Source organism: Geotrypetes seraphini, chromosome 6 (genome assembly GCF_902459505.1).
Source record: "Geotrypetes seraphini chromosome 6, aGeoSer1.1, whole genome shotgun sequence".
Taxonomy (NCBI): domain Eukaryota; kingdom Metazoa; phylum Chordata; class Amphibia; order Gymnophiona; family Dermophiidae; genus Geotrypetes; species Geotrypetes seraphini.
The window spans coordinates 48,149,440-48,172,241 of NC_047089.1; the positions used below are offsets into that span (position 1 = coordinate 48,149,440).

Consider the following 22,802-nt stretch of genomic DNA (forward strand, 5'->3'; position numbering starts at 1 on the left):
CAGATTTAATGTGCTTACTTAGAAGACATCAACGGTCAATCTTGAAAAGAAGAAAAGGATCTCAGCAGCCCAAACAGACATTCCACCCAAAATATTTAATGTCTGTAAAATATGGGCTCTTTTGTCTTCCATCGATCCAGCAAAAACCTTTCATACATTACAAACATTTCTCATTTGCTTTTTCATCACAAACACTTAGAGCCAAACAAGTACTTATTTTTATAAATATCTATTTTGTTTACAAATTATATCGAATGATACTTAGCTTCAAAATCAGAAGTCCCCTTGCTTGTAGTCTCCCATAGGGACCTGTTTCACCGCTCACGGCAGCTTCTTCAAGGGTCTATCGCAAGGGTAATTAGTTATGTGGAAACGTTCTTCAAGTTCCCCAGCATTTCTAATCACAATATGGTAATTTATGTTTTTGTAAGATTGGTGTAAGACAACGGAGACCATATAATACAGAAATTAAATAATTTGGGGGGGAATGTTTGTATGGGCTGCTGAGATCCTTTTCCTCCTCTCAAGAATGACTGTTGATGTTTACTGAGACCATATTGTGTTTGGTTATAGTACTTTCTTAGGGGCTCCTTGTCCTATTTCTGATACTTACCTAGAAGACAGCTATTTTATGAACACTGCTCAAAGTATATTCCGGAAGACTTTCAAACAGTGTTAGAAAAAATTGTCATGCAAAGGAACTTGAGAAAGGAAAATCTCCTTACACAACAGGTCTGGAGTCCATGTCACTATTGCTAGAGGGTGTGGTCACCTCTATTGTTTTGCAAGCGGGATTATAAGGGGAAAAGGCAACTGCATCAGTAACAAAAGTACCCAGAGGAGTTGTTAATTCTAAATTTCCTTTCTTATTGGATTCAAGGAAAGGCCAAGAACCAAACAGCATTATCATAGCACAATCTTTTTGTTTTTGCATTGGCTGTCGAAAAGGAAAAGGTCATTGGTGCTTCAATATCAATGCCAGTGAAACTAATGAGCCCTCTCCAAGGGCTCATTCCTCCTTGTCAGGGAACTTGAGAAATGACTTCCAGGACCAGCTAGTGTGGCTGCGGTGTAGTTTCCTGAATCCTCCTGCCCGGAGTGCTGGAAGCATGAGGAAGAGCTACTGTCTGCAGACACACTGTCACCATGATCCTGGGCCAATTCTAAGCCTGGGGGCTGGAGGCGTGTAGAGGGCACGGCATTTTAACCTCAGGCTAGTCAGCTTCAAAAGCGGTGAAAGGAAACTGTCGTGAAATATGTTGCCTAGGAAACTACACATTGTCTTTCACATTTTAGGACTCAAATCCTGAAATGTAAATATTTAGGACGGCTTCTCTAACAAGGAATTTTCAGAATGGTTCAATAGTTTTTTAGCTAGTTTATAAAAAACGCACACAGACAGAAACGCACACGCGCTTACTAATCCCTGTAAACTAAGAACGCAAAATAAATTAGTCATCTGACCTTATGCCAACTGTACAGAGAGAGGCCTGATATGCCAACCTCACACAAGATTAGCATTTTGGAAGCATTGTATAATCATTGCTGTCCTTCGGACTGAACTCTTGCTACGTCACCAAAACATTTCATGGTTTCAAGTGGAAGGGATTTGACATCTGGCGTGATAGAAAGATCCAGAAAACCCCCTTTCCGGCCTATACTATTTCAGTTATTCCTTCTGCTAATTAATATTTTATTTATTTATTTCATGGGATTTATTAATCTCCTTTATGAAGAGATTCATCCAGAACCTAGCTACACCATACTCCGGAAGAAACTGAAAACCCATCTTTTCGACACTTAATCTCCTATATCCCCTCTTTCTCTCCTAAATTCCACTTCTCTCCTCTTCCCTCTCCTCCTCCCCCTCTCCTCCCAACCTTCTCTCTTCTTCCCCTCACTTTTCTCTATGAGCCTGTATAGGTATGAGCGACGCACAAATAGAAGGTTAGATCAGATTAGATCCAACGTGGTGTAAAACAGAAACAGCTTGACGCAAAATTTAAATTAAAATAACCAAATATAAGCATAAATACAATCAATGATGTAAACTTGGAGATGGTCAATTGAATCATAGTAATAGGATTAACGTGGTACAGAATCAGAAATATTAATATTTAACAGCATTGTAGAACAAAAGCAGAAATATAATGAATGGTCAGGCAGCTGGCAACTAAGATTTAATGCTACAAAATGCAGGGTCATACACTTGGGCTGCAAAAATCTAGGAGAATGGTATAGTATAGGAGGTAAGGAACTGTGCACAGAAGAAGAGCGGGGCCTGGGGTGATTGTGTCTGATGACCTCAAGGTGGCAAAACAGGTGTATAAGGAAAAGCATGGCCACTAGGAAAATGGAGGTGATAATGTCATTGTATATGTCTCTGGTGAGGCTCCATTTGGAATGCTGTGTGCAATTTTGGAAACTGCACCTTCAAAAAGATATAAATAGGATGGAGTTGGTCCAGAGGGCTGCTACAAAATTGGTTAGTGGCCTTTCTCATAAATCGTAAGGGGACAGAGAACTTAATATGTATACACTTTTCCCTCTGTATTCGCTGTGATAGGGGATTAACAAAACCGCAAATACAGAAAATTCGCAAATAACTTTTTCATATGTTATTCGCTGTTTTCTATTAAAAGCCATCATGAATATAGTGAAACCGCGAATAACATGATGGGAGACCTGGTCTGTTCCTGAAGGAGAGGCAAAACACGGTGAAGAAAATGCTGGGAATCAGCGATTTTCTCTATAAACACTTGGAATCAGCGATTTTTCTATGCAAGCTGATGTAATTTGGGGGAAGGAGCCAGAAAGCTAAAAACCGTGAATAATCAAAATCGTGAATTCTGAAACTGTGAATACGGAGGGAGAAGTGCACTCTGAAAAAAATATGGGAGACAGGGGATACAATAGAGATGTTTAAATATCTCCGTGGGGTTAATGTGCAGGAGGAGAGCCTTTTTCAAATGAAGGAAAACTCCAGAAGGAGAGGGCATAGGATAAAGTTAAGAGGTGATAGGCACAGGAGTAATGTAAGAAAATGCATGGAGATGAAGACCATTTTGAATTTAAGATAGCATGGGACAAGCATGTGGGATCTCTTAGGGAGAAGAGGAGATAGTGGATAGTGTGGAAGGGCAGACTGGATGGGCCGTTTGACCTTTATCTGCCATCATGTCTCTATGTTTCTAATATTAATAGGATACAAATGATATCATAATAGCATAATGTCAGCACAATACAAATAAAACACTTTAAACAACACTCATTAGGACATTCAAATAATACAGATATGTTAAACACAATCCCCTGGATTCTATATAGGTTGCACAAATTTGGGCATGGATCCCAGATACACACGTAAATGAATTAGTCAATTAGATGCTAACAACCAATTTTTTTATTTTTTTTTAATTTATAAATTTAATACATTTAATAATATCAGATGATATCAAAGAAAAAGGTTTCACAAAACAAATACTTATGTAGTACAATACTCAAACAAACAATCCTTTTAAAGCCCACTATCTGGAGAGACACACTACCATATTTTACCATAAATTTTAAAAGGAAATCAAAGAAATGGGTTGAATTCATATGAATCCTAATCATTCCTATATATAAGACCTTGACATCCTACCATTTTCTCAGAGATAAAACATCAAATAATTAAATAAAAAAGGAAACTCATTTCTGTTCACGAGCTAACAAGAATTGTTGTAATTGAATGGGGTCCCAAAAGACATATTCAATGTCCTGTATCTTAACAAGACATTTACAAGGAAACTTTAAGTAGAATGATGCCTCAAGAGCTAACACTCTTGTTCTTAGTTTCAAAAATTATTTTCTTCTTAGCTGTGTAGCTCTTGAGACATCAGGAAAAATGCTGACCAAGTCTCCACAAAACTTGGTAAGCCTATTTTTGAAGTAAAGTTTCATTATCAACATTTTATCTGTCTCAGACATACATATTATTACCATTGTGGACCTAGTCTGAATAACATCCTGAGTATCTTCCAAAAACTCTGTAAGATTAACTTCGTCTGTTATTAGTTGGTCCAATACCTGGTCAGTTTGTTGTTTTTTTTGAGGTATATAATAACAATTACTTAGTGGGAAGTTTTCCGCATTAGGTAATCCCAATATTTTTTTAAAGTATTTCCTTAATAATATTTCAGAAGATAATAAATGAGATATTGGGAAATTGACCAGGCGGAGATTCCTTCCCCTATACATGTTTTCCAACATTTCCATTTTAGAAAATAACATTGTAGAATCCTTAATTGCAGACACTGAGACAGATTGTAGTGTATTAGTTTGTGTTTTAACCACTCCTATTCTCTTATCCAAACAACTTAAATTAGAGTCCACATTCTCAAATTTGGTTGGGAGACATCACCTGTGAGTCGAGGACGCCGGAGGAGGAGTTCAGCGTTGCTTCGAGTGACCCCCGCACCAGCAGTGCCAGTAATTGTTTCGGGCAGGCAGTTTCTTAGACGGACCCCTTGTCTTATCTGCCTACAATTCTCCTAACAACCAATTATTGGTGTTAATTGGAGTTAATTGGCACTTACCCCCCTTTTACTAAACTGCAATAGCGGCGTCAGGAGCGGCACAGAACATTCAGCATGGCTCCTTGCACTAATAACCGCTATTGCGGTTTAGTAAAAGGGGGGATTAATTGGCAATAATTTTAAGTTATATGTGTATCTTCTCTATACTCTATTCTACATAGTGCCCGGAATACAGTTTATTATTAGCCTTCTCTTTGGACATTGCGGTCTGAGGGATCCTTTTACAAAAACACGCTAACCGATTTAGGGTGCACTAAAAATTAGCACATGCTAAATTCTATATATTCTATGGGCATTATATTCTATGGGCGCCTTAGCATTTAGCGCACGCTAATCTTTAGCATGCGCTAAATCGATTAGCGCATGCTAAATCAGTTAGTGCGCCTTACTAAAAGGACCCCTGAATTCCTTGGTATTTTATGCATGTGAATTTATCTAGTATGTTTGAATTATCTGTCCTATTTTAATGGAATTCTTTTACCATTATATTGTATCATTGTGTAAACCGCTTTGTTCTTACTTGTAGTTTAAGCAGTATAGGAAGAATTTTAATAAACATAAACATTATTTATATTCTGCCTTTATACAAGGGGGATCACAACTTTACATACATAATAAAAAAAAAATACAAACATACAAGATGCATTATAAAAATAGGCAATTAACAAACATCCATCAACAAAAATCTCATCACAAAGAGTACCATAAAAAGATAATCTTATTACCAGTCAATAATAGACACCCCTTTTTTTCTGTCGTGTCACTAGCTTTGGATTTACTCTTCGTGGCTCTTTTTTTTGTCCCTCTCTCACTATGGGTTCTTCATCTCCTCTTCCCTTTAAGGACCTTCCTCACACGATCTCTGTTATCTGTTATGGTCTCATGTGCCAAGTCATCTTTGCCCATGTCCCATTTTTAGATACCTTACACCACTTCTCTCCATCCTACCTACCTCGTCTCTGAGCTCTAACAGCTTTTGAAGTTAGCCTTATCTAAGCACCACAAAAGGACCACTCATTGCTAACCTCTTCGTCAGTCAGTCACTCGATTTCTGCACCACTGAAACACGGTTGCACCCAAGTGACTCAGCAGCACTCCTGTTTCCTGCCCCACTGGAGTTCACGTTTTTCACATTCTCCATGCAACTTGCTGTGGCAGCTGTGTTGCCTATTTTTATTCTTCCTCTTTGAGGGTCACTATCTTTCCCGATAAACCATTACCTTTTGCAGAAGCCCCGATCCTTCACATTTCCTTCTTTCTGACAACCCTCCTCCTCCAGTCCTCTCCAGGATGAACTCACAGCCTTTGTTTCAGAATGTGCATCTCTTTTCTCTTTACTTCTACTCTTGGATGGCCTTATTCTACCTCCCTCCCCAGTGGCTGGTTCCTTCTTTTCACTTGCTTCAGTCATAGATTTAATACAGCATATCTTCTATCCTACCCACTCTGCAGGAAGCACGCTGGACTTAGTGTTTACTTCACCCTCTCTCAGGGCCGCCATCAGAAATTTCTGGGCCCCTTACTGAGCAATCCTATTGGGCCCCCCCACGCACCCCTTCCCCCCTACTTTTGTCTGGGGGGGTGCTATCAGGAAATCGGCAGGGGACAAAAAAAAATATGACAGCAGTGTTTATTGTTGTGCACAGCAGAAGCATAATACAGAAATTTGTGCTATGGTGGCCTAGGACCAATGTTCCCTCTAAGGATTGATGAGGTATGTGCAAAAAAAAATATGCATGAGCGACAAGTTACATACTCCACAAATTTATGAGCAGGCGCGGAGGACGCATTTTTAAACAAATGTAGTTTATCCTTAACCTCCTTATGTAATTTTAATCATCTATGGATATGTTTGTATGTTTATTGTTCAAATTGTTTTATTTATTTCCCCAAATTTATTTTTGTTATACGCATTGAAAATATTTGATATTGCGTTTAAATCAAAATCTCAATAAACTTGAAACGAGTGCCCGTGAGATTGTGGGAGGGTTAAATACTCAAAACTTAGAAGAATAACAATTTACTTAAAGTTTTTGCTTCGCCAGCTTTCTGGTATCTTTACATATAGTGGCATACCTAGCATATGTAACACCTGGGACCCATCATTTTTTTGGCACCACCAAGAAAAACATGATTTTTAGTAACAAACCACACGTCACACATGAGTACCTAGGAAAAGGCAGCATCTTACATATTGCAGTGTGCAGTACATCAATACACCCATTGTAAAACTAAACAAGCCAGACCAGCACAGATCAATCCTACATAGTCAATCCTAACAGAAAACCATGTCTTTCAAACACACAGAACACAGAAAACACCTTCGCCTAATATGGAATATGTCATCACAAACTAACCCCTCCCCCTTTTACAAAACTGTAGTGTGGATTTTAGCCACGGTGGTAACAGCCCTGACGCTCATAGAATTCTGAGCATCAGAGCTGCTACCGCCACGGCTGGCGTTAAAAAACGCTCCACAGTTTTGTAAAAGGGGGGATAAAATAGAAATACACAGTTTCAACGCTCTAGCTCAGAGATGCCCAAACATTTTGGGCTTGCGAGCTACTTTAAAATGACCAAGTCAAAATGATCTACCAAAAATAAAATTAAAAAACATAAAGCACACTAAACGCTGAGAAAATGTTAATTATCATTCCTATTCTGGGTTTTTTTCAAAGAGGTCAAGGCAGATGACTCTATGCATTGTCACCTCAGTAACAACCATACAAAAATAGACAAATATACCCCCCATCCTTTTTATTAAACCACAATAGCAGTTTTTAGCGCAGGGAACTGCGCTAAATGCCCAGCGCTGCTCTCGACACTCATAGGCTCCCTGCACTAAAAAACACTTTTGCGATTTAGTAAAAGGGGGCCATAGTGCAAAATATAGACAGCATATATAAATTCAGACACATTTTGATCACAAAATTGAAAATAAAATCATTTTCCTACCTTTGTTTGGTAATTTCATCTGGTTGCACTTTATTCTTCTGACTGTGCATCCAATACTTCTTCCCTTCTTTCAGCCTCCTGTATGCTTCCTCTCCTCCAGACCTCATTCCCTCCCCCAACTTTTTCTTTCTTTCTCTATGTCTGTCTTTCTCTGATTCTGTGCCCCATTGTTTTGCTTTGTTTCTGGTTCCCGGTACCCCCCCCCCTTCTTTCTTTCTTCCTTCCTTCCTCCGTGCCCCATTTTTTGCTTTTTTTTCTGGCTCATTGTCCCCCTCCCCCCCACCACACACACACCTTCTTTCTTTCTTCCTTCCTGCCTCCCCCATGCCACCACCGCCGCGGAATTGGCTGCTGCCGCTGCCGCAATCGGGAACAGGCCGAAATCTCCCTGCTTCTCTTCTGCACACCGCCCGACGTCAATTCTAACGTCGGAAAGGACGTTCCGGGCAGCCAGGCAGCGATTGGCTAGCCAGAACGTCCTCTCGACGTCAGAATTGACGTCGGGCCGCCGCGAGAGTTGGTCGGCCTCACAGGGAAGAGAAGCAGGGAGATCAAAGAACACGGTGCCGACCTGATCCCCGATGGCAGCAGTGAGAAGGGAAGGGAAGCAGGTTGGGCACCACTGCTCTAGACGAGCCGCATTCTAGGGAGAACAGTGGACCGCCCCCCCCTTGGTACGCCACTGGAGCAACAGCGTGTCTGGTCGGCTCATTCGTTCAAAGCCGCGGGTGGCGGCTCCTTGCGAGATCCGCGCCTGCGCCTGAAGCCTCTCTGATGGTGTGACGTCATAGAGGCTTCCGATGCTGGAGTGGATAGCGGAAGGAACGAGCCGGCTGCTGCTCCAAAAGGAAGAGAATGATGCCTCCATAAAACCTGGAGAGCCACACGCGGGCCGCGTGTTTGAGACCGCTGCCTTAGAGGGAACACTGCCTAGGACCTGGGGGAGCCCGGGCCCCCTGTCACGTCCAGGCCCCTGAATGCAGGACTGGTAGTACTGCCCTGATGGCGGCCCTGCCCTCTCTCTCCGTGTGGTTTCCATTACCCCCTGCTTTCCCAGTCCCCTGGTCAGATCATCTTTTAATCGACTTTTTGTAACCATGCCCGCTCCTTCCCAAGCACAGTCAGTCCCCTGCCATCTGTCCGACCACATTTCCAATTTAACATTAGATCAACTTCGCCATGATTTTGCCCTTCTCCCTCCTTCCTCCCCTCTCCTCCCACAGGTGCCTATCTTTTACTCATCACTTCATCTTCTGCTTGATACTCATGAGTCATGCTCCTCGCTTCCTCCTCCTGCCCTTCGTACTCCAACCCCCTTGATTTACCCCGAAGTTCCACTTGCTTCACACATATTTGCACCGGGCCGAGCAGCTATGGCACAAGCACTGCTTACAGGATTCTCTTAGCCATTTTCATGCACATCATCATTTGTTTCACCAGGACATACACTGTGCAAAATGTGAGCAAGTCAAACATCATATCTCAGTCTGCATTAATCACCCATTGTAACCTAAAAGAACCATCTCCAGCCCATACATGAGGTTGGATAAGTTCCTACTAAAACAGAACATACGCAAGTAAGGCTAGACTCAAATAGGGCACTGGTCTTTGACCTAAGGGCCTCTGCGTGAGCGGACTGCTGGGCATGATGGACCACTGGTCTGACCCAGCAGCAGCAAATCTTATGCTCTTATGTTCATACAACCCCTCGCTGCTCCCTCTGGCTGATTTTTGGCTCAGTAAGATTTACACTCTTCAGCAATCAGACTCTGTACAACCTCAACTCTCTCCTTTCCCTTCATTCACCCTTTCACCCTGTCACATTATGACTCACACCCCCCACTCTTCCCCTGTCACACAGCTTTATGGAGCATAAGAACATAAAAACATAAGAAATGCCTTCACCGGATCAGACCAAGGTCCATCAAGTCCGGCAATCCGCTCATGCGGCGGCCCATTTAGGTTCTCTATTATGAAAATCTGAAATTACCGTATCCCTCAATATGATTTGCAAGAAGGTGTATATCCAACTTGTGCTTGAAACCCCGAAAAGTAGTCTCCGCCACAACATCCTCAGGAAGAGAATTCCAAGCACCCACCACTCGTTGTGAGAAACAAAACTTCCTGGCATTTATCCTGAACCTGCTGCCACCCAGTTTCAGGCTGTGACCTCTTGTCCGTATCACATCTGAAAATGTTAGTAATGCTGCTTCTTGGTCTATTTCATCAAATCCTTTTAATATTTTAAAAGTCTCTATCAAATTGCCTCTCAGTCTTCTCCTCTCTAGTGTGAACAGTCCCAGTTTCCTGAGGCGTTCTTCATAGCTCAAATTTTTCATTCCTTTGACTAGTTTCGTGGCTCGCCTTTGCACCTTCTCCAACAGAGTTATGTCTTTCTTGAGGTAAGGAGACCAGTGTTGGACACAGTATTCTAAGTATTTTCACTTTCCCAACAGTAGCTTCTTTAACCAAGATGGTTCATTCCCTGAACCTCGCTTCATCTCCAGCAGACCCTTGGCCCGCCTTGGCTAGTAGACAAGCTCTTGCCTTCCATTGCTCCACACTTTCTCCCTCTCCTTTGCTCTATCTTTTGGCCATGTTCCCCCACCTTGGAAGCGCGCCCTTGAACGTCCTCTCTTAAGCCACATCTTGACCCTGTTGCTGGCTCCAGTTTTCAATCAATCTCTTTTTTTACAAAAAATTTGTAAAAAGGTAGTCTTTTTTCAACTAGTAGCTTTTCTGGAATGCTTTTCACCCTTACCAATCAGGTTTTCATTGCGGTCATAGCACTGAGACACTTTTGGTTACACCAATGCCCAGATTCTATAAAAGACGCCCAGATTCTATAAAAGAAGACCAGGTGTCTAGGTCAGCGTGCCTAGCCAATCTAAGCACCTAATTAATTATTTAAAAAGCTTAATCGGCAATGATAACAAGCAATTAGCATCTCATAACTGGCTAAAACTCAATTAGACGGTAGGCAGCTAGATCAGTAGATGCCTACCACTTTCAGGTAGGCGCCTAGTCCAAGGTGCCTACCAGAAAGTAGGCATGATTAGGGGCAGAGTGTGTGTGTGGTTTTCATGTAGACACCTGTTTTGGATGTAAGCTCCTAACTTAGGCGTACTCACTTAGGCCATGAAAACCCTGGCATAGGACAGATTCTTCAGGCTGAAGGGGTCAACAGGCACGAGGGGGCATTCGGAGAAACTGAAGGGAGATAGGTTCAGAACAAATGCAAGGAAGTTTTTCTTCACCCAAAGGGTCGTGGACACTTGGAATGCGCTACCGGAGGAAGTGATCAGGCAGAGTACGGTACAGGGATTCAAACAGGGATTGGACGGATTCCTGAGGGATAGGGGGATCGTGGGATACTGAGAGAGGTGCTGGGATGTAACACAGGTATAGAAAGCAAACCAAGTAATAAGTATAGAAATCCGACCAGGTCGTGCATGTGCAAGACCGGAGGGTTAGGACTTCGATGGGAAGATAAAACTCAATGGGAAACCAAGGTGGCAAGGGGGCCCCTTCTGGTGTCTCAGACAGGCCATGACCTGTTCGGGCCGCCGCGGGAGCGGACTGCTGGGCAGGATGGACCTGAGGTCTGACCCAGCGGAGGCACTGCTTATGTTCTTATGTTCTTATAAATGGGAGTGCGCCTAAGATTTCAATGCCTACTGGCACCTAAGACCGCTTAGGCACCACTAGGCATGATTCTATAAACGGTGCCTGGCAGATGATTGATGATTACACTCAATAGCGCCTACAAATTAGGCATCATTTATAGAATCAAGGCCTTTTATAGAATTGACACAGCGCAGATCTTAATGGCTCCTAACTTTGGACGGCATTTACTGAATTGTCCCTTAATGTTCACTAAAAAAAAAAAAATAGCTAACAGTCAATACCTGTTAATAATTCCTGGGTAAAATCGCAAATAGAGAATGCATGTTTATGTTTACTGTAAGAATTTATATACTTTGGTAAAAAAAAAAAAAAAAAGAAGTAGGTCAGATTAAAAAATCCTTTCAACAGACATTTGTTAAGAAACTACACTTAAAATAGACAGAGCCCAACACGGCCATGTTTCGCCCCTTCTAGGGACTGCATCAGGGGCTACAAGAACTATTAATAACCATTTTTTAAAAAAAATCATGAACATGCAAGACATGCTAAACTAAAACCATTAAATGCATATATATGACCCTCTTTTACCAAGTCATGGTAAAGGTTTCTATTGTGGCCTGGAGCATTTAACACTCCAGGCTGTAGTAGAAACCTCTACCTAGGCTTAGTAAAATGGGGAGGGGGGAATAAATAATTAATATTACCACAGACCAAAAATATAAAATTAAGAGCACCAACAATCATAGGGACAACCATACAACTACTTAAAAAAGGATAGGTCAGTAACATAAGGTTATAGAATTACTCTGACAATATTCTTTTACCACTAAGCAAATATTTTTTTCTATTCCAGAAACAGGTCTTTAAAGGTCCTTCATGGTGCTGAGGGAAGACAAGACAGACGGGCATTACCAGCTCGTCCCTCTCCTCCTCACGAGGAATGGCTCTATTTAACCCACCTAAAAGTGGCTTACTGTGAAAACCTAGACAGGCTTTTAGATAGACAGAAGGCACTATTAAGACAGGCCAATGAGAAAGGGTAAAGGGATTTAAAAACTGCCTTTTCTGTATTTTGGCAGCAGCATTAAATTACATAAATTGTATGAGCGTGTTCTCTTTGCCCATTCCCTACTGAAAAAAATATCTCATCTTAATTGCAGAGGTAAATTACATTTCTGCAACAATAAATGATAGCTTCCTGCATAAACAATATCAGCCTTCCAAATTCAGTTTCTGTGTTTGTAAATAGCAACAATTTGTTCCAATTGAGCATGCTAAAATCTGGGAAAGAGGTAACCCAGCTGTCCACATGGAGCTAATATGGGAAGTTAAGTGAAACAATGTCCTGCCACAGGAAACAATAGAAAGCCACTCGTGAAGACTCATTTTACACCAGTTTGCTTCCTAAGGAGCCAGAAACCAGTAGGAAGTAGATAAAAAGCTTTAAAGAGTCCTTTTATTACATGTTAAAAAAACTTCACATGGCACCACTGGGAGCAGGAGCCCCTGGTGAGTAACAGGTTTAATCCTGTTCACATTAACAAGTACACGCTCAGGTCGTCTGAACATTTTTGCGGTTATTTTTTATTTCAATTTGTTTACTTAGTATAATTTTATCATGATTTTGTACGTTTTATTTCATTTACCCCCCCCCCTCCTTTACGAACGCGTAGTGCGGGTTTTAGCGCCGGCAAAAGCGGTTACTGCTCCGACGCTCATAGGAATTCTAGAAGTGTCGGAGCAGTTACCGCCGCTGCCGGTTCATAGGAATTCTAGGAGCGTCGGAGCAGTTACCGCCGCTGCCGGCTCATAGGAATTCTAGGAGCGTCAAAGCAGTTACTGCCGCTGCCGGCTCATAGGAATTCTATGAGTGTCAGAGCAGTTGCCGCTGCTGCCGGCCCTAAAAACTGCGCTACGCGTTCGTAAAGGAAGGGGTTAGTTCTTCAGATAATGTAAGCCGTGGTAGAGGTTACCACCGCAGCCCGGGGTGCTAAATGCTCCAATGCTCATGGAATTCCATGAGTATTGGAGCAGCGTTGGAGCATTTAGCACTCTGGGACGTAATCGAAACCTCTACGACGGCTCAGTAAAAGAGAGGGTTAATTTTGTAACTAATTAAGGGCACAAAACATGCTCACTCTCCTCCCCCAGACTCACCACATCACTAGAGTGGTGGATGGGAAGTGCTGGGGCACAAGAATTAGAAGCAGGCAGCAGCAACAGGGGTTTCAGGTGGGGAATGAAGGGAGATTTGAAGAAAGGGGGAGAGGAGGTGAGAGAAAGGAAGACACTGGATGGAAAGAGAGAGGGAGCTGATGCTGTACGGAAGGGGGGAGACACTAGGAGGTACTGATTAAAAGGGAGAGAAGAGGTAGATGCTTTATAGAAGGGGAAGACAGAGGGCAAATACTAGATAAAGAGGGAAGAGAAAGAGAGCAGATGGTGTGGGAAAGAGGCAGAGGTGGCAGAGGAAGGGAGAGGAAAGTGAAAGGGGAGATTCTGGATGGAAAGGAGAAAGGGGGCATGGCAGATGCTGTATGAAAGTGGGGAGAGAAAAGAGAGGTGGCTGACACTGAATGGAAGGCGGAAGATACGGACTGAAGGGGAGAGAGAAGGAGGCAGCAAGAGTGCATGTAAATGCCAGAAGTCAAGCCATTTACACTCAAATGTGGATACTGTGCATATGAATGTAAATGAACATGTTCTCACTATGTGGTATTCTGTAAGTACACACCAAGATGCAATGGCACATACTGTGCAGATGGGCATTCATGTGGGCAGAGTTTGAGCAGGGCGTACATTATTTATTAACCACCTTTTCATGACGAGATTCACCCAAGGCAATTTACAATACACTGAATAGTAATCAGGTGCTCTTAAGTATTTTCCCTATCTGTCTCAGCAGGCTCAAAATCTAGCTGTGGTTCCTGAGGCAACGGAGGGTTGAGTGACTTACCCAAGGTCACAGGGATCGAACTCACAACCTCAGGGTGCTGAGGCACCAGCTCTAACCACTAGGCCACCCCTCCACATTTACATACATGTATTATAAAATCTCATAATCTGTATGCATTCTTTTGTAATCTAAGTGCAAACATTTACACTAGCTCTGTGCCCAAATGTCGAAGTTTAAAATCAATACATCCCAACCAGACAGGTTTCAGACGCAACCAAAGTACTGAAACAGCATTATTAGCCCTCACCATTTACGTCGGTTACCACTTGGCTCAGAATGAGACAGTTATACTTCTATCCCTGGATTTAATAGCCGCTTTCAATCTAGTCGATCATGAACTGTTACTTGATCACCTTCAAGGCATAACTGGTACTGTCTATGACTGGCATGGAATCTAAAATCTCATTCAAAACCACGAATCTGAGAAATGCAATCTTCCCTGTGGAGTATCACAGAGTGCTATACTTGCCCCTACACGATTCAATATATTCATGTCCCCATTGCTCACACATTCAGGTATTACAATAGCATGTGCACTGAAACTAAACCCCTGCTGTTGGGAATTTTTCAGATTTCCTTGTAATGTTTCTATCCGCTTTTCTTAAGCAAGAGTTCTCTTGTAACATACGAGTTGTTAAAATTGCAATAAAATAAAAATAAAATGATAAGAATTACTATAGATCGTATTTGGATTGGCAAGATTGACCATAAAGAGGCGGACTGATAAGGAAAGGAAATAGTAAACAATCTTTAAACTGAGGATTTGTAATGTTAAAGTATTCCAAACATGATAATAATGTCCAATCAATAGCTTGCAAATTAAATTGTTGGGGTATAATGTGGGGTCAATCCATATAGGGCTAGATTCACTAAGGAAACTGACCGTGTCCTGACCACTTTGTGTCCCAATTTTCCTCTGATCCGATTCACTAACCTTGTATCCAATCCAATCTGTGCATGCAAATGAGGGGAAACGGCATGTAAAGTAGGCAGGCAGCGATTCACTAACAAAAAACTGGAACACCAACTGGGCTGGCTGATCAAGAAACAAGGACTGCTGGGGACCATCTCCTGCTCTCTGCTCTGACTCTCCTACTCTCTGCCCCGACTTTCTGGCTCTCTGCCACGATTGCCACCCTGCTTCTGCCTCAACTCACTGCCCTGCTTCTGCCCCAACTCACCACCCTGCTTCTGCCCTGACTCGCTGCCCTGCTTCTGCCCCGACTCTCCTTGCCTTCCCCACAGTGCGAGCCCATGGTTTTAACCCACGGGTTTAAAGTGGGTTAAAACCATGGGCCTAGCGAAGTATAAGTAAAAAAAAGTTTTTTTTAAAAAAAAGGTCACTGCTCTGTAAACATGCGCAGACCATCTACAGATGGTCTGCACATGCGTCGGGATCGCTAGTCAGTGATCCGTGCAGTCGGTTGGGGGCGTGATTCCTATCATCCCCATTTGCATGAGGACACGTCGTGAATCAGCCCCCCGGCCACGGATCGGACCCGGATTGGATTGGTAGAGGAGTTTAGTGAATCTGATCCATAATGTTTTAAATACCAAATAGCATAACTTAAACATTGCCACCTTGCATTCTTGCAATCTTGCCTTCACTAGAGAAGTTGAAATTGTAGAGTTCACAGATGTAGCAGACTAAAAATCAAAACTGAATCAACCTATCAGAATTGACTTGGGTCAGGTGGTAGCCCTAGACATGAGCAAGAGAGAAATAAGTCCCTTGTGTCACCCTTATACTCTTGTGCTATCAGAAAATCCCATCTGGGATGGAAGAAATTAGTTTCCTAGTTGGAGATGCAGAAAGAAGGGAGAGGTAAAGGAGAAGACCCCTCCCAACTTGTATATGCAATAGAAATGCAGCAAAACAGCTATTTTAAAATCCATAAATCTTACCATAAATATAGATGTAGATTTTTGTTTCACTTTTTTTCTTTTTTGCAACAGTTGTGGATGCATATTTGCAGCTATAATATCCGGTGTCACTTGCCTGAGCTCTGGGCAAGGTCAGGCTGCTACAAAATTGTTTCCCATTCCTTCCACAGGCATATTTCTTCACTGTCACTTTGTTGTTCACAGTTTCAGGCAAAGACCATGAATGGAGAGCTTCCCCTCTGCAAAAGTAGATAAGACATTAAGACAATCAGGCATGAACCCAGCTCTGCCACTTTTTTTTACCAAGCTTTACTCAATAGGCTATTTCTGGATCCATTTAATCTTAGCTCTCCACAAAAATCTGATGAACTGAACAATGTAACATAATAACATAGTAAATGACGGCAGATAAAGGATCTGGTCCATCCAGTCTGCCCATTAGCTATACCCATTAAAAATACATGATTAGATTAACTTGTCTCTTCCTTGATATTTTTGCTGGGCCATAATTTAAAGTCCACCTGGTATTGTCCTAGGTTCCAAATGCTGAAGTTGCCATCCAAGCTCACTCCAGCCTATCCAACCATCCTGTTTGCATGATATCTACTATAAAGTCTGGCCGGTAACATCCTCATGTTCCAAGTTAGTGGAGTTCCCATTGATGCCCTCCCCAGCCCATCCTACACCAAAGCACCACATTTGGGACACAGACCGTGCAAGTCTGTCCAGTACCGGCCTTAGCTCTTTAATTTACATTTTTCATTTTCTAATTAGAGATCCTCTATGTTTATCCCATGAAACAAAGGCTCAAGTTCACGTCATGCTACAATAGATAGTTAGATAAGCCTGTTTCTGGTCACAACAGCTATGATTCTGTATCTGAATACCTGCATGCGAGATGCAATGGCTGATGGGCTTGAATGATGTGCTGTTTCCCTTTCACATTCAGTTCAGGGGCTTTCAATTTAGATGCATAACTAGAACCTAGAAAGAGAGAAGAACAATTGAAATGAAAATCCTTCCAGCAGCAATACTATTTACTCAAAAGAGGTTAATCAAAGTTCAGTTCCAGTTTCACATTTGGAACCCTAACCAGTTCGAAATCTGGGTTTGCATTTTAGCCGAAAATGCCAGTGTATTTTCACCTGAAACCAAAACTCTCCCCCCCCCCCCCCACACACACACATATCTGTGATTACTCTGCCTGGTTCCCTCCTCTGCCAACCACCTGTAGGCCCTCCATGGTGGCATGATGGTCTAGTGGCCTCTTTAGGAGCAGGAATTAAGCTCACTCATCCCTATCCAGTACTGGTGCTCAGTCAAAATGGCTGTCAAGACTGCGGTGGGAGGTTCCGGTAGACATTTTGAGATTCAAACTAACGTAAACAAGAGCAATCTCCAATTGTTCTGCTTATGCTGTCTTAAGCCTAGGAGGGCCTACAGATGGTCAGGTGGCCCAGAGAGCCAGGCCTCTACTGGGGGTGGGAGGGGTGGGGGCAGCAGCCCAGAGGGAGCAATCTTCTGCAGATCGTTTCAATGACTTCCCTATGCAGCTGATTATTTATAAAGGCTATTTTCTGGATTTGATTTTTAGGAGTCCCATTTTTTTCCCCCACCAATGTGTATACAACTTGCAAACTACACACTGTTGAAGATAGGCTAGTAGTTATAGAATGGTACTTAAGGATGTATCCGGCTTCTATGCGCTATTGATAGGAAACTCTTCAATGAGAGGGCATAGGATGAAGTTAAGAGGTGATAGGCTCTGGAATAATCGTAGGAAATAGATGGGGCAGAAGTGGTGGAAATAGAGACTGTATCTGAATTCAAGGGGGCCTGGGATAGGCACATGGGATCTCTTAGAGAGAGGAAGAGATAATGGTTACTGTGGATGGGCAGTAGTGCTGCCCGATTCAGGAAAAAAAAATTTTAATTCGATTTGATTCAGCCCATTGAATCAATTTTTCGATTCGATTCAATTCGATTTTCCTGCCCAATTGGGCATCCTGGTGGGTTTATTTTATAGCCTCTTCACCCTGATGTCAGAGGCAGGATCACGGCAGAGGAAACAGCTCTGAAGACCTATGGCAGAAGACCGCGATCTTCTCTGCAGGCTGCTGATATTAGGCAAATGGTGCACGGGAGGCCAGAGGGGAAGCCAGAAACCAGTGGGAGGCCAGAGGGGAAGCCAGACACCAGCACATCCCGATTGACTCTCCCCCCTCACCCTCTAAAGCAGGTGCAGCAGTGGTCAGCCAGCAAGAGGCAGCGCTGCCGCTCTTGCTTTAGGGGGCAAGGGGGGAGGGTCATTTACCGAATTGGGAGGCCGATTTGGTTGGTTTTTTTTTAATCGATTTGAATTGATTCACCCAAACTGAATCAGTGAACCGATTCAAATCGTGAATCGGGCAGCACTAATGGGCAGACTAGATGGGCCATTTGGCCTTTATCTGCTGTCATGTTTCTATGTTTCTATTGAAAATATGCATATAGTTACAGAATGGCTCATAAGAATGTATCCAGCATCTACACATTTACAGTACAGTATGTATACACCTATGTACAACAAAACAAAAAATGGAGGACCTGGAAACTCAATTCACAATCATACAAAACAAGATTTCCAGTTTAAATACACACTGGTGGAAAATGCTCAATACCTTAACCCCTCATGAGCATATAACTACAAGCTAACTTCAAGCCAGTAAAACTCAATATGGGGAAAATGCCTCAGATGCTACAAAGCTGGCATTGCTTTGAGACTAGAAAGGGGAGCTTAAATTGTTCATTAGCTCCCTTTCTGCTTTCTATCACTGGCGAAAAACCCCCTAGGTCATGCTTGAAAAAACTTATCTTTAATTGCCGTGACTGCTACTTTCTCTTTTGAGTCAATGAGCCGACGGTGGCCAGCGTTTCATGATCTGCTGATCATTTCTTCAGGGTTTTGGAGTGTTATGAACACATCGAGTCTGCGGGATCATGAGGGGTTAAGGTAATGAGCATTTTCCACCAGTCTGTACACCTATGTACATACGTATGTCAGTTTTCTAATCATTTATGTATTTTCTAGAACTCCCGTCTAAATCCTGGAAATGCCCTTGTCATGTCCACGCCTTCCCTTTGGCCACACCCCCTTTGGAGTTGCATACCAGATGAATTGGACATGGAGCTTACAGAATAGGAGCAGATCACAGATCTGCCATTAATTGGTGCCAATTAGCACTTGTTAAAGCTAAATATTGATTGCTATCCAATTATTTAGGCACAGATAGGTGCTAAACTGAGCATGTTGATTTCTCTTTCCTTCGTAGCTCTGCCTTCTTACTTCAAATCTGCTTCAAGCATCAATTGTCAGTGCTGAGGGGAGAAATGGAAGACCAACAGGATCCAAGAGAGGAGTTCTAAAGGTAGCTAATAATTCCAGGATACAAAAAAAAAATAGATAACTGCATGGCTTGTGTTATATCTTGCATGCCTTTTGTGAATGAATACATATGTGTTTGTCCATAGTTCACATCAGTGAAAGGGTAAATGAATGAATGAGTGCACCATTCTGTTCATCAATCTGCATGAGTCATAGTAATGAAAGAGCAGAAGTGAGGGGATGTGGTTGGTGAGGGAGTGGAGTATGGAATGGGAGAAGAATGTGTACATATGTGCAAGTGTAGAAGGGAGGAGAGATGGATGGATGTCTGTCACTGAGAAAGGAGAGCTACTACAGTACAGGTAGAGGCAAAGTTGAGGAGGCAGTAGTTGGGAAGGAGAAGATGCCAAGTACATGGACCACAAATGTGTACGATGGAGACCACAGAGTCAATATTAGGCCCATTGAACAAAGAGGGAAAGATTGTATAACAGTACAGTCAGAGGAGGGAAGGCATGGAGAAGAATAAGGGAGAAGACATCAAGAAGACAAGGACCCCAAAAGCACAAGGGTATCAGACGAACACCATAGGCAGACTTTCAGGCATGTTCCTCCATCCTGGAGCAGGTCAAAAAAGGGAAAAAGTCATTCTATTGCCAATGCCAACTACTGTACTCAACTATTGGAGCCCTGAGCTGATTAAATGTAAACAAACTACCTCTTTTCTCTGTTGCTATCACTCCCTGTCTCTGCAATAGGAAAATTTGATTCTACTAGGTCTTTACACTCATGCTCAAAAGATCTTTCCACTGCAATAGGACCAATTTGATTGCAACTGCAATAAAAATATCTAGTATGGTTATATTTATTATAATCTACAATACTGATAAAATGTAACTGAACGATCACATCGGTTTACAATAAAAATTTAATATAAAAGCTAGAAAAAAACTATCATTTCTATAGGACAGTAATACTTTCATTACAGAGAAATACATACACACACACACACACACATATCCCTCCTTTGGATATACGGAAGAACATTTTTGATATGACATCTAAGTCTGAATTGGAATGTTTTGCTGAAAACATCTCAAAAAAACAATCTAACTCACAGCCATAAAAGAACCAGAAAAAACATCTAAATTCCTGGTTTGATTATGACTTTGAGCTTCATGTTTGCAGATTGAACACGCCCATCTGTAGGTACCATTAAAAAAAAAAAAGTCCCAAAGAAAAAACTTAAAAAATAAGCCATAGGGATGATCTGGCAGCATTCCTAGTGAACTGGCCAGACAAGCAACCTAGTGTTTAGTGAAAGGAATTTCACTTAAAGGAACAAATCCCACCTAAACCCCTTCATATAGCCTGGTGAGTCCTCCAAGAACAGAGGAAACCTATTGTACCTAGAGGTCCACTACTACAATAGCCCTCAGGCTTGCAGGTCACTTATATATTTAAGTACAGGAGGTATTTCTGTATTTCAGGAGGGCTCACATACTTGTAATGAAATGAAACAGTTAAAGTGGGAATTGAACCTGGGTCCTATTGTTCAGTGTCCACTGTACTGACCACTAGGAGTTTCCCAGAAGTCTGAATAATGACCCACTATCAACAGGAATTTTTTCTCTGCAGTTAAATATGTCCACACTGTCTATCTGCCAAGACCCCACTAGTATGCCATACAACATCATTGTTCCTTGCATTGCTCATCTTCATTGAAGGTAGAACAAATGCTCAAAAAGTCTTTGATCTCACCTTGCATGTTAGACCAGGAAAAGGTATCATGGGCTAGCTGGTAACACGTTTCACTACTAATGTGGCTTGAATGTATATGTTAGCATCTCTGATCATATTGATTTGGGTATAACAACTCTGAATCCTTTGTATAGAGTACCAGTAAGTATGCTTGTTTCATCCCTCAATGATCAGTATTCCCTGATTTGTATTGGTGTTTCATCTTTTGAGTCTAGCTATCCAGCCAACACTATAGACTTCAAGTCTCATCTCTTGCAGTGTTCTGTATGAACCAATGCAGATTCCAGTCTGTGACATTCATGTAATCTGCCCAGCTGACTTTTGCAAAGTCACTTTCTTCTTGTTGGACCCAACAAACCCTGAGGTGTTCAGCATTAGCACTGAGCTACTGAAAATTGTCTGCAGTGCCTCTGCTTATAAATAATATTGAATTTATGATGCTGCAATATCCGAAAACATACTCTGATGTCACTTAGATTCATACAATAAAGGCTTTTTGAAGATTGCTATCAGTGGCTTGCAGTCCGTTTCTGCTGTAATTATGTCTTGGCCATAACGGTATTTGTGAAAGTGCCGGCAGGCAAACACAATGCTCAGATATTCTTTTTCAATCTGTGCATAATTTTGCCCAGCTGGGGCTGCAAAAGCCATTGGCTTATTTCCTTGCATTAAGCAGCAGCCAAGCCCATTTTTCCTAGTGTTACTCTGTATCACAATGGGTTTGGTGACGTCATGGTACTTACAGGAGCATATGAGACCAAGTGCTTTGTTTCCAGCACTGCTTGGTCATACTTTAGAAGCCAGTGCCAACCTGCGTCTTTATTCAGAAAACTTCTCAAGGGCTTACTTATCTCAGCCAGATGTGGCCTGAGCTTTGCCAGGTAAGTTACAAACTCAATGAAGCACTGCAATGATTTTACATCTACAATATCCTGTATAGCTTTAATCTTCTTCAGATCTACATTCAGGTCCTGCAAAGACAGGATATGTTCATAAGAATAGCCTTACTGGGTCAGACCAAAGGTCCATCAAGCCCAGTAGCCCGTTCTCATAGTGGCCAATCCAGGTCACTAGTACCTAGCCAAAACCCAAGGAGAAGCAACATTCATGGAAGTAAATTTCCTTCAACATGAATTGTAATGTCTTCTCACTGAATCACAGCTTCACCTGCCTGTATAGGTTCCAACGCTGCAGATACTAGAGCATCTCCAATATTGAGCGAACTGCGCATTCCATTACTTTAATCAGGGAGCATTCACTTGTGTTGAGTTTATTACCCTCAATCATTTTGATAAGTTGACTCCTGTGCCGGCCCGTACGATGGACATACTCTCTCTCCTCATCAGATTCACCATAGCCAATGCTGAGGATATCCTCTGCTATTGACTCAGTGCCACTGCACCCCACCAAAAGTTCAAGCTGCTTTCACAGAGAACTCAAGTAGTAATTGAGTCATCTTTTCCTGCACCAAAATGTTATCATGAGACTGCTTTTCTCATCTAACTGGCAGATACAAAGGAGACAACTGTGGAACCAATGATCTTGATATACAAGGTGCAGTTCAAAAATCCAATATAAAAATACACAGTAGATGGGTTGTGGTATAGACCCGACATGGTCCATGTTTCGGTCAGAAGTGACCTTCTTCTGGGGTCCGGTGTTCTATAAACCACAAAGG

General features: G+C 42.2%; 1 protein-coding gene across 4 annotated transcripts in view; it reads right to left on the reverse strand.

Moving 5' to 3' along the window:
- FLT1 (fms related receptor tyrosine kinase 1) overlaps positions 1-22,802 on the reverse strand; it is a 284,781-nt gene that overhangs the window by 226,079 nt on the left and 35,900 nt on the right. For all 4 annotated transcript variants that reach the window (XM_033949142.1, XM_033949140.1, XM_033949141.1 and 1 more), the window contains exons 2-3: positions 16,887-16,983; positions 16,021-16,238 (exon numbers count right to left, since the gene is read on the reverse strand). In XM_033949142.1, coding sequence (XP_033805033.1) covers positions 16,021-16,238; positions 16,887-16,983 — 315 coding nt within the window. The remainder of the gene's footprint in view (positions 1-16,020; positions 16,239-16,886; positions 16,984-22,802) is intronic.